The 13,248-nt window shown below is 43.0% G+C and overlaps 1 protein-coding gene across 5 annotated transcripts in view; it reads left to right on the forward strand.

Moving 5' to 3' along the window:
- AFF1 (ALF transcription elongation factor 1) overlaps positions 1-13,248 on the forward strand; it is a 110,204-nt gene that overhangs the window by 60,893 nt on the left and 36,063 nt on the right. For all 5 annotated transcript variants that reach the window (XM_069743376.1, XM_069743374.1, XM_069743377.1 and 2 more), the window contains 2 exons: positions 10,219-10,260; positions 12,576-12,647. In XM_069743376.1, the coding sequence (XP_069599477.1) occupies positions 10,219-10,260; positions 12,576-12,647 (114 nt within the window). The remainder of the gene's footprint in view (positions 1-10,218; positions 10,261-12,575; positions 12,648-13,248) is intronic.

The raw sequence follows: 13,248 nt of genomic DNA on the forward strand, positions 1-13,248 counted from the left end.
GTACACAAATGAACACCATAATCAAAGTTTTCTTCCAGGCACTGCACAGCCTGGAGCCTGGAAGAACGCATTAACATAGGATTAAAAGATGATTTCTCAGCAACAAGACCGCAGCCGTGAGGCACACAGGAAGAATTATATGAACAATTCTATCACCTGAATGCCCATATTAATAGCTGAAAACGTCCCAGGGGGTGACAGATTCCCTACAACCTTTTTCTACGTCCTGAAAACTCTTTACTTTTAGTTTTTTCTTCATTCTTCGGTATAAGAAGTCATCGCAGGGGGCTAGGTCAGGCAAGTAAGAGGGATGAGAAACCGTTGTCATGCCTTTTTTGCCAAAAACGTGTTAATTTTCAATGTTGTGCGGTGGGCAAATTGTCAAGATGAAGCAGCCAGTCCCCCCTATCATCACAATTCGTTTTTTTTTTTCTCACTGGCTCACACAGTCACTTCAGCACTTGCAGATAGTAATGTTGGTTCACTGTGGTGCCCTGAGGAACAAATTCAACATGAACGACTCCATTGATGTAGAAAAAAGTCATGGGCTTCAAACTTGACTTCACTTGCTGTACGTTTTTTTTTTTTTTTGTTTTTTTTTATAAATCTGGGCGTTGAAGCGATTTCCACTTGCTGGATTGCTGTTTTGTTTCAGGATCATAGGGGTAACACAAAGATTCATCCCCTGTGGTGACTTTTTGACAAAAAATTGGGGTAACCTACCTCCCCCGTGACAACTTATTTGCAAGAATGAAGAAAAACCTAAACTGAATGCTTTTTCAGAATGTAGAAGAGGGTAAGTAAAAGTAGCAGGAGGCACTTAACAGAAGAAGAGTATAAAAAAAAATGATTCTGACAGTGTTTTCAAGGGGATTCAGGTTTCCAAGATGTTATCTTGAATAAAAAATGTCTAAGTAATTCTCATGTTTAAGTACCCTCTCATATGTATGTGACCTTTGATGTGCTTTTACATGGATGTGCTGAACAGGAACTAAACAGAAATTGATCATATTTCTAGTAAGAGTTGAGTCTATCTAGTATTTAGTGCGGTCCTCCATGGCAGCTGGATCAGGGTACTCTTCATTTCTGAGTGCTTCTTGCACTTACCGGGCTTCACAACATTGAGGCCTAGTCACTAAGCTCATGCTATGTTAGGATGTGCATCATGCCCAAGAAGCGCCCAGGGTGCTGGGCTGAGGATGCCAGCCAGAGAAGTTTAGACCACCCAGGTTGTGCTGCCGTGGAGAACTGATCTGGATGCCGGACAAGGCGAAGCATTTTGCCCCACTGCAAGTAAGAGTTATGGGGGTATATTTACACATGGGTACAGTGGGATTTTCATTTGGCTTTTCTTCCTATAGAAGTGAATGAGCTTCTGTGAAGCATATGTCTAAATACTGCTTAGGCAGGATTCCAGCCCCCATAATCGTGTATAGATTTGTGCACAAAGCAAATCTACAATCAGAAAATTGATAATCCAAAATATATATCTTACTATCTGGTTAAATTGGCAAAAATGAATCTAGACCATTAATATTCCTTCAAGTGAATGACTTTTATTATACCAGTGGAACACCAGCGATTAAATGGAAGGATGCGGTGACTGTGGCTTCTTGTGCCACTAATGAACCAGTCTCGCACCATGTTTTCCACTCTTGTATCTGCTTTTGTACTCTTCATCTATTCACACCTGTTCGACTGGATTGAGAGAGAAAATGGAGTAAACCGTCAGCAATCAAATGCAATTATCTGCAGATGTTACTGTATCCCAATGGAGTTTTTCAGGTTGAAAACATTGACTTGCAAAAATATGTGCATATCCTGACCATAGCAGAATAAATGTGAGACGTGACAAGTGCATTGTGCCTTCACCGGTCACTGCAGAGATCCATCCAAGGATAGTCCAGTAATAGCTAGTCATGGAAATCCATACTGCGAACACTTTATATTGGCTGTAAATGCAGACATGAGATTGTGGTGCTCTGAATAGAAATTGTTTGATCACCATTTCCCACTTGGCCATTGTCCTGTCAAGTTGACCTTAAGGCTATATTCACACATTGCGTTTTTGCAGCTTTTTTTTTTTTTTTTTTTTAAAGCTGTGTTTTACTATACCAGCAAAGTCTGATATTTCAGAAATCTCATGCACGCACACATTGTTTATATTTTCCTGACTGATTTGGAAAACTGCTGTGTGTTTGCAAACAGCAGCATGTAACTTCTTTCTTTCATTTTTTTTGCTGCGCTTTTGCAGCCATATGATCAATGATTAAATGCAAAAAAAAAAATGCAGATATTCGTTTTTGGTGGCTTTTTGTATGCCGCTTCTTTACTGCCAAAAGAGCAGATTTTGCCTGCGTGGAAAAAAATGCAACGTGTGAACATAGTTATAGGCTACTTGTCAAAATAATGATTGGAAAAAAATCTGAAGGCTGAAGTGTTGTAGCTGCAATTGGGCATGTAAGCAGCCGAAATGTGTGATATTCCTGTGTTACAATGCTGGCAATACAGAAGGTGGCAAAAAAGGCTACATTCAGACACTGTTGGCACTGTATGTTAAAATCTTTCCAATGTTCCAGACAGGGCCTTCTTATCTTATGGAATATATTCAGAAATTTTCCAAACTAATTTTTTCATTAGTAGACATGTGGAAGTCTTTAAAGAGAAACGGTCATTTTTATTTTACCAGTAGTTCAGTCGATGGTTCACATGAAAATAAGCAACTTTATAATATATCTTACCAGAGAAATCTGCTTCTGTCTCCTGGACCGATCATTCATTCTCAATTCACAGGTAAAATCTATATCCAGTGAGAACAGATTTTCACATTACGGAGAGAGAATATGGCAGTTGGTTTCCATAAGATTCTATGTAGATGGGAGGAGCTCTGCCTCTATCTCCTCCACTCTACATAGAATCTTATCAGTACCAGCTGTCAGCTATCTCAGTAATGTAATAATCTGCCTTCACTGAATGCAACTTTTACAAACGAATTGAGAATTTTCAGAATGACTGATCAGTCCAGACTATGAGTACCTTGTTCTGGCTCTCAGACTTAGGGTACCGTCACACAGTGCCATTTCGATCGCTACGACGGTACGATTCGTGACGTTCCAGCGATATCGTTACGATATCGCTGTGTCTGACACGCAGCAGCGATCAGGGATCCTACTGAGAATCGTACGTCGTAGCAGATCGTTTGGAACTTTCTTTCGTCGCTGGATCTCCCGCTGTCATCGCTAGATCGGTGTGTGTGACACCGATCTAGCGATGCGATCTAGCGATGCGTTCGCTTGTAACCAGGGTAAACATCGGGTTACTAAGCGCAGGACCGCGCTTAGTAACCCGATGTTTACCCTGGTTACCAGCGTAAATGTAAAAAAAAAAAAACAGTACATACTTACATTCCGGTGTCCGTCAGGTCCCTAGCCGTCTGCTTCCCGCACTCACTGACTGCCAGCCGTAAAGTGAAAGCAGAGCACAGCGGTGACGTCACCGCTGTGCTGTGCTTTCACTTTACGGCCGGCAGTCAGTGAGTGCGGGAAGCAGACGGCAAGGGACAGACACCGGAATGTAAGTATGTACTGTTTTTTTTTTTTTTTTTTTTTTTTACGCTGGTAACCAGGGTAAACATCGGGTTACTAAGCGCGGCCCTGCGCTTAGTAACCCGATGTTTACCCTGGTTACCCGGGGACCTCGGCATCGTTGGTCGCTGGAGAGCTGTCTGTGTGACAGCTCCCCAGCGACCACACTGCGATTTACCTACGATCACGGCCAGGTCGTATCGCTGGTCGTGATCGTAGGTAAATCGTATAGTGTGACGGTACCCTTACACTGAGAGCTTGTTTAACTTCTGACTTCCGGCCAGTCAGAAGCTGTGGTCATAAGATGGCAGTACTGGACCAAAGCGGTGCCAATAGAGGGTGAAGGTGGAGGCAGGTGAGTATAAGGCTGTGTGCCCACGTTGCGTTTTTTATGCGTTTCTGCCACAGTGGAAACTCTAAAAACCGCTTAACACTTGGACTACTGGACTCGTGACCCGGACTAGAACTACTGCAAGTAAGTAGTCAAAATGACTATACCAGTAGTCCTGGTGTTAAAACGCATTCCCATGCAATCCTATGGGATCCCGCAGTTGCTGTGCCCATGCTGTGGATTTTCTCATTGCGGAATCGCCCTCATAGGATTGCATTGAAGCACTCATTTTACGCTTGTGGCTATGCCCACCATGCGTAAAGTGAGCGCGTCTTATGCGAATGGTACTGAGGGTTTGGAGGAGAGGAGACTCTCCTCCAGGTACAAGGTAGAATATTCCTGTATAAAAAAATACATATACTTACCTTCTGATGGCCCCCGGAGTCCTCCTGCCTCTCAGCGGTGAACGCGGCGGCTTCCGTTCCCAGGGATGCATTGCGCGAATCACCTGGGATGACGTCGCAGTACCGTGACGTCACAAAGGTCCTTCACGCAAAGCATCCCTGGGAATGGAACGTACCGGGAGAGCCGCTGAGGGGATTGGGGGGGCGTCGGAAGATGAGAAAAAAACATTTTTTTTTTTATTATTATTTTTAACATTCTATCTTTTACTATTGATGCTGCATAAGCAGCATCAATAGTAAAAAGTTGGTCACACTTGTCAAGCACTATGCTTGTGTGACCAACCTGTCAATCACTTTTCCAAGCTAAAAACGCTTGCAAAATGTTTGTTTTGCTGGAAAACGCATGCAAATTCCGCATGCATTTTACCCGCGGCAGGGAGTTGCGGAAATGCTGCGGACATTTCCGCAGCATTTCTGCAACGTGAGCACATGGCCTAATACTCAGGTTGGGGACCTTAGATTAGAAGCACCACTCAGCGAAGCACTGTACAAAAAAAACCAAAACACTGGAGTGGTGCTTTAATATCCAACATATGGGTCTTTTTATGTAGTGTGCCCAATATGTTATATCTCTTCAAATTCAGGGACACCGAGTATATCAATCTCCCACCCACCTCCATTTTTTTCTTAAATTGTGCTATGAAAAAAAGAAAAATTCTATGCCCAATTATTACATCATTTTTACCCACTCATAGAAATAAATGTTATTTTTACCCCAGCAGAAAATGTGCAGTGGATATTGATGAAATGCTGTTTGTTTACTTTTTACATAGCAAAATGGTGTAATTGCACGAAAGTATTTTTCCCACTGAAAATAAAAACAAGCCATCATTAGCTACATCAAAAGTAGGAAAATAAAGAGTTAAATGTGCTGATGAAAAAAATGACTTGGTCTTTTCATGCTCTAAAGGGATTTTCCAGTGCTTTGATATTGATAACCTATCCTTTGATCTATGGGGGCTTTGTGTGTTGGACCCCTGTTGTAAAGTATAGAAGCTGATCTGCAGCAGCCACCAAACCCCCCCCCCCCCTTGTTGAGCTAGCATACGTGATCAATATAGGATAAAGTACTGGAGAAGGCCTCCTAACAGGACCTGAGGTCTAACCTTCTGTCATTTTTATTTGTTTGTAAGGGGGTGCTTTTGCATTGTGTTTAGGCACCCGTTCAGTGGTTCAGTCGGGCTTACATACAAACACCCCGCAAAATGGGATTTGGGCGTATGCGCTGGTGGGGCCATATACTCTAACGGTGATGACAGAGCGAACGTGCGCTCTGACATTCATCTTTTCGGGACGTCTGGGTGTCAGCCTCTGTTAGTATAACACACCCCAAAATGATGCATGTCAGTGCGCACATTCACTCTATCATCACCATTAGTCTATGGCACTACCAATGCATACGTCTGATTACCGTTTTGCTGGGGGTTCCGACTTAAGCCCCAACCGGATCACTAAATGGGTGCCTGAACGCTATGTGAAAGCACCCTAAGGCTTATTGTCAGAAGCTGCCAGAAGAAGGGAACATATATTGTCTTCATGGATCAGTGGTTTACTATAGTCTCGTGTTTCCATATAATGAGAAGTTACGGTGTCTCTGACATACGAGTTGGTGTTATGGCTTGTAAATCTCAGGTTCCCTTTCCCATGCGAGCTGTGCATGAAGAGGACATCAGCTGTTAGCCAACCTCATTACCTATTTCTGTAAAGCCACAGCACTCTAATTCCTAAGTCCCTAGAGAATATAGGATCAGTCTGGGCACATGATTATCTATATATCTTTACAGTCCAGTATCTTTCATTTTGGGACATTAGGTAGTTTAAGGTTTTGTATAAATCAGGTTTATTGAAGCAAATAAACAATACAAACAATGGTACAGTGCTGAAACAATTGTTAAACTCGACGGGGTACAACCCGTAGATCATACAAAAGGAGAAAGTCTCAGCAAGTATTAAATGTAGTTGGCCACTGCCAACGATAACACTTTCAAGTTAGCAATGATACTTTTCATAGTTGAAACATATAAACAGCATCAAAAGCAATCAAGCATTACTAGCTATATTTAATCGTTTATATTAGTATAAAATGTCGCTAGATATAAGAAGTAAGCAGAAGTGTAAAGAAACGGAAAGAGGAGGAAAGAAAGAAGAGAAAAAGATTAAAAAAAAAAAAGGGAGGGGGGAGGAGGGGGGAAAGGAAAGTGGATGAAGGTAAGAGGGTACGCTAGGTTTGAGGAATGCGGCACCCCTCCCGGGCTGACCCCAGGCCCCATGTAGTGGAGAGAAGAACATTGAGTCACCAACATTGGTTTTAGGCCACGACAGCAGGCCAGAGGATAGGGGCAACAACCATTACGCGAACGCTCCCATATCGGCTCCAGATATGAATTAGGACCTGGACAACCATACGTCCAACTCCGGGGTCTCCCTGAATACAATCCATGAAGCCCAAGTGTTAAAAAATTTTGCCGAATCCCCCATGGATTCACTTATCAATTGTTACATTCTGTAGATGTTAAGCTCCGCAACAAAATCGGAGCCTGAGGGGTAACGATCCTGCTTCCAGTATCTAGGAATCAAATTCCTGGCAGCCGTAAGAAAATGTCTGAGAAGACTCCTCTTAAAACCAGAGATCGGCATGTCACACAGAGACAAGAGGGCTAGTTCCACTGTGGGTTGTATTTTGCGAAAGGATAATTTGTTATGGAGATCGAAAATTAGCATCCAGAATTTCTTTATGGGTGGACATTCCCACCAGATATGGACATAAGTCCCTTTTTCTGATGTGCATCTCCAACAAATATCCGGTATCACCGGGAACATAGTGTGAATCCGGCAGGGGCATCTATACCACCTCGACAGAACCTTGTAACTCCTCTCCTGTGACACAGCCGACAGCGAAGTCCTAAAGGTGAACAAAAAAATCTTATATTTTTCCTCTTGGGACAATGAAATCCCCAAGTCACTCTCCCATCTTGAGAAAAACGTTGGGAAGTCATGTGTTGGGGTCTGACTCTCCTGGAAAAGATTATATAAAAGGGACACCTTATGAGACGGGGGCTCCTCAGCGAGACAAATTTTCTCGAAAGGGGTTAACACCCCCATGGACTTATTAAGTTTAAATGATGTGCCTATGAAGCTCTTTAGCTGTTCGTAAAAGAACCAAGAGCCCACAGGAGGTTCCCCTCCCCTGGTATATTTCGTGTAGGGACTTAATACCTGTCTGATTTATGAAGTCAAATATAATGGGTCTTGAAGCTCTATTTTTACTCAGGAAATTTTCCCTACGGAGACCTGTGGGGAAGTGAGGATTGTCGTAAATTGGGGTTAGTGGACCCGGGGCTGTAGAGGTTATAGTATTTCTGCCACTCTGTCGTACAAGTAGAAGCATGTTCCTAGTCATGAATGGAAGGTTCAACCTCCCCCTCCCCCCCCCCCCTCCCGTGTTCCATAGTATCGTCTGAGGATCCCCGCCAATGAGATCACCCTCCAGGCCCACCCATTTCTTGTTGTTACTGCTGTGGTATAAGTCTAAAATGCAGGTACCTAATGAGGCACGACTATATACTAGGAAGTCTGGTAGGCCAATTCCCCCCCTCTTCTTGGACCTGCTTAATACAAAATGTGATATTCTTGATCTAGCATGAGACCAGACCAATCGGATGACCGCTTTCTTGAGTCGCGAGAAGGACGCGGGAAGATATAACAGGATTGTCTGGAAATAATATAAAAGGCAAGGCAATAAGTCCATTTTAATTACATTAACTCTACCAAACCAAGACAGTTGAAATTTATGCCACTTCTCTAAGTCCAGCTCCGCTTTTTGTAATGCCTTTTTAAAGTTTGCATCATACAAACCAGATGTTTTGGCTGTTATTCTGATCCCCAGATATGGAAGTGAATCGAAGCGCCAACCAAACGGGAAAGAGGCTCGCAGCCCACTCACCTCAGATGGTGGTAGGAATATGTTTAAGGCCATGGATTTATGGGAATTAATTTTGAAATTGCTTAGGTGACCGAATTTCGATAATTCTAAAATGATATTGGGTATGCTAGTTATGGGGGAGGTAACATATAAGAGGATATCATCGGCAAAAAGCGCCAACTTGTGTTCCTCCGATCTTAATTTAACTCCTCTTATGGAGGGGTTATTGCGCATGGCGGTGGCCAGGTATTCCATTGACAGGATATATAGGAGAGGGGAAAGCGGGCACCCCTGCCTCGTACCATTCCGTATCTTGAACGTGTCTGAAAGGGTGCCATTCACTTTCACCTGGGCGTTAGGGGAGGTATATAAGGCCTTTATTCTATGCATCATGTTTTCTCCCAGACCAATCCCCGCCAGGGCCCGGAACAAAAACTCCCAGTGTACCCTGTCGAAGGCCTTCTCAGCATCGATCGACAGGATACACATGGGATCACCCCCCTCCCGTCCCGCCCTGTCTATTAAAGAGATGGTCCTAATGGGAAAAAACCAACCTGTTCTTGGTTTATCACGTTTGGAAGGAGAGGGCTCAATCTATTTGCAATCATCTTCGCGTAGATTTTAATGTCTAAATTTATAAGAGATATTGGACGATAATTATTACGTAACGAGGGGTCTTTATCTGGTTTTGGTATGACCGTGATATGAGCGGCCAAAGCCTGAGGGGGAAAGGAACCACCCGAGGAGACCGAATTACACACTTCAAGAAAAATCGGGCTCAATAATGAGGAGAATGATTTATAAAAACCGGCTAAGTACCCGTCTGGACCTGGACTTTTCCCTTGTTTCAGGCCTTTGATCGTCTCCAAAACCTCCTCCAGTGTAAACTCCCCCTCCAGGCCCAGAATCTCGTCCTCCGGTAGAAGGGGTATATTGTTTTGATGTAAATACGTATTAATTTTGTTATGGAGAGCGGATGCGGACAGATCTTTGTAGTGGCCATCTATGTTGTATAAGTCCTTGTAGTAATCACTGAAGCTCGAGATGATGTCTCTAGTATTATGTAACTTTTCCCCTTTCCCATTTTTAATAAAGGGAATAAATGTATTTGGGCCACGTGGGTTCATGTATCTAGCCAAGATCTTGCCACTTTTGTTTCCATATTGGTAAAAGCAATTTCGGGGCCTTTCCCTGAGGTAGCGTGATTTTTGGTCCAGTAAGGCGAGCAACTTTTGCCTGGTTGTGGACAAGTGTGCGAATGTAACCTCATTGAGATCTCTTTTGTGTTGCGTTTCTAATTTATGAATTTGGTCTGAGAGTTTAATTATTTCTGCGACCCTCTCCCTCTTCAAGCACGCGCCATGTGAAATAAGAACTCCCCATATCACGCTTTTCAGGGCCTCCCATTTCATAGGATAAGATGTTGTGTCCCCCCCCATGGTCCGCTACAAAATTGGATATCGTCTTTTCTACATCGGTTTTGTATTGGGCATCCTGGAGTAAGTTCTCATTCAGGCGCCACGAAAAGCCCGGTTTTGTATTAGAATGAAACAGAATTGAAAGAAATATCGGGGCATGGTAGTTTAAGGTTTTAATGTTTTGCTATGTGTAACATTGCCTCCAAGCTCCATCCTACTGTGTGTATACTGGCACAATCGGCCATTTTGGAGTTGAATTTGCCACAGAAGACCAGTTACACTGCAGATGGCACCTTTCATAACACCAACCTTTGCACAGCCAGGGACATATTGCTGCTTACTACATTAAATCCATTTCCAACTTTAGTTTGAAGGAAAGAAAATATCATTTCTAATGACCAAATCTAGATCTTTACTTTTCCTTTAATGTAGAATGTCGATGCTACAGTCTTATTATGCATATCGATTCTTAATGTGTTTTTTTATTTTGATTTTTCAGACCTTCACCAATGAAGCCCATTGTGTTGAAGACATTTTGAAGGTTTGTAGGATTTATACACTTGATCTCCATGCAAATATGGTCATCGTGCTATTATAAAGCAATATTCTGAGGGAATATATCATGTAGAGAGAACACAAACGCTTGAAATATTGCAATATTCATAGTGAATTCAGAATACAACGATTCTATGGCTCAGCCATATCATTAATATCAGTGATTACTAAAATTATTTTTTTTCGGGAGAATGTCAAGTGTTGAGATATATCAGCAACAAATGAACAGTAAGTTCTTAAAAGATATGTTAGGAGCAGAGAAATTGCCTACTGGAAAAAGCACCAAATTGTGATGGGTAGAAAACTGGGTCAGTACATCTCCAAAAAGGCAGGTCTTGTAGTCCGCATTTTCATTGATCTGTATCTACAAAGACTAGGTAACCACAGATTAATCATAAGTGCCCGCAGATCGTTGAAATTCGTAGGGAGAGTTAGCTAGCCCATTTGGCCTGAACTCACAGAAAACTTGCTGTAGTGCAAATTGCTGAAATGGTTACTACTGGCTAAGAGAAGGTCCAGAGCGCACAATATATCACAACCTTTTTTTTTTTTCTTCTTCTTATGTCAAGCTGGTCACTTGGGAAAGTGGTGACCGTGAGATGCACTATGGGATTAAAGGGAATCTGTCAGTAGGTTCAACCTTAAACAATCTGAGTATGCTGCTGCACGGTATTAGCGCTGCTGCACGGTGTAAACGTTGGCTCGCAGATATCAAGGTATCATTTTATTCAGCTTCCTATGACCTGCAAGCCCAAATAGATGGCCTCAAAGGGTTGATCCTGCTGACATATTCCCTTTAAGGCAAGTCTGCAAAGGAAATGTGATGCTCTGTGTAAGGTTCTGCTGGGAAAGCTTGGACCCTGGCATTTATGTGACTAAGGGTACCATCACACAGTGGCATTTTGATCGCTACGACGGCACGATTCGTGACGTTCCAGCGATATAGTTACGATCTCGCAGTGTCTGACACGCTACTGCGATCAGGGACCCCGCTGAGAATCGTACGCCGTAGCAGATCGTTTGAAACTTTCTTTCGTCGTCTAGTGTCCCGCTGTGGCGGCATGATCGCATGGTGTAACAAAGGTGTGCACGATATTGTATACGATGTGCGCATAGTAACCAACGGCTTCTACATCGCAAATACGTCATGAAATTATCGCTCCAGCGTCGTACATTGCAAAGTGTGACAGCAGTCTACGACGCTGGAGCGATATTGTTACGATGCTGGAGCGTCACGGATCGTGCCGTCGTAGCGATCAAAATGCCACTGTGTGACGGTACCATTACTTTGACATGTCCCTTGACCTCTTGACGAGTTTATATAGTATTGGGTTGACCTCCAAGTGGCCATATCTTAAGCCATTTGAGCATCTGTGGGATGCTGGGAAAACGAGTCCAATTTCTAGCTGCTTGTTCACTGCTGCACCCTGCTGCTCACGGGTACTGTGTCTGGCCTAAAATCATGGGAGTCATGTAGTGTTTACCCATGTGACCATCTACCTTCTACTCTCTTGCAAGACCAAATGTTCCCTAACCGGCACCTATGCCTAATGCTTTCAGCTCCTATATAGTAGAGGACATGTTACTGTCATCATCTTGGGAGATTGGATGGAGACATTTGTACTCTCTCTGTACCCGTGGGCAGCAAGGGACTTCTAGGGGCGTGCTATAGTAACCATGAGCTAGTTCAGCACTTAATACACCGTTACACATGTGTATGGTCTTTCAGAAATTTCAGCAAAAAGCTGACAACCTCTTTAATACTCTGTAGAAAATTGACACAATTTTATGCAGTTCCCAAATTGTTAGTTTCATGTCACCTGTAGATGGCTCTGGTGCCTTTTAGGAACATAGCGGCTGTTTTTTATTAATTTTGGATAGCCCTTCTAAGAGCTTCAGTTCGGTTGTTAGTAATTGTAGTGGAACATGGTATATAAACCAAACTTTAAGGCGTCCTCTGAAGAGGTAGTAAAACAGTGTCCAAGACATTGCCTGGCAGTGTTAAATTGGTGGACGTGTTCCTCCATTACTTTCCCACATGACCTATATTACTGCTACTGGTCCTGATTTTTACATTTTTGGGATTTCCTGATTGAAGGATTGTCATTGGATCCCATTTCAGTAGGCATTGTGCGCTAGGTGAAATGTGAAATTCACACATTGGGATCCTCTATCACACTTTTGCTCTGGGATTGATCACATATTATTTTTATCTGGCGCGCAGTGACCATCGATCTTATGGTTTTTTTTTTTAAATGTTTAACTTTATATGTATGTCGACATTTCTTTTATGTCCTTTAGGAAATGACCCATTCATGGCCTCCACCATTAACAGGTATCCATACACCAAGTACCGCTGCATTTCCGAATAAGGTTTGTCTATTTATTCTTTTCTGTTTTTATACATGGTGTTTGTTGACCATCTTTGCCTCTTTGTAACTATCTGGATTGGAATGCTGGATCTGCAGTATTACTGGCAGGGTGCAGTCAGAAAGCAAGTATGAAGCCACCTAGTAAGAAGCCATTAACTTCCTAAAATTACACAATGACGCAACGTGCATGGTTGGACGCAGGCTGCAGTGTTTCCGGTTCCGTCACCGCTAGCGCCGATAGAGCTAGCAGATGCTCTATCTGCGCTAGCGTGCTGCCATAACGGCACTTGCGTTAACAGCAGCCCGTTAACGTATGTGTTGAATGGCTGCTATTAACGCAGTGTTAACCTAGCCTTAGCAGTGTAAACCCTGCCAGATTCTTGTTGCCTTTGTAATTTCAATGGCTGATCTTTTTGTTTGGTGGGGAGACTTTTGCAGTGGTTCCTGTGTATGGAGGATCCGGTGGAGATGGCTGTCTGACAAGCAATCGTATCTAATGTGTATGGCCAGCTTTAGTCATATAATAGGCTTTGCAGGCAGTTATTAGCTGTGTGCAGCTGATTTAGGGGTGACAGGAAGGCTAGCAATGCATGATGTGAGGA

This window comes from Ranitomeya imitator, chromosome 1 (genome assembly GCF_032444005.1).
Source record: "Ranitomeya imitator isolate aRanImi1 chromosome 1, aRanImi1.pri, whole genome shotgun sequence".
In the NCBI taxonomy this organism is placed as follows: domain Eukaryota; kingdom Metazoa; phylum Chordata; class Amphibia; order Anura; family Dendrobatidae; genus Ranitomeya; species Ranitomeya imitator.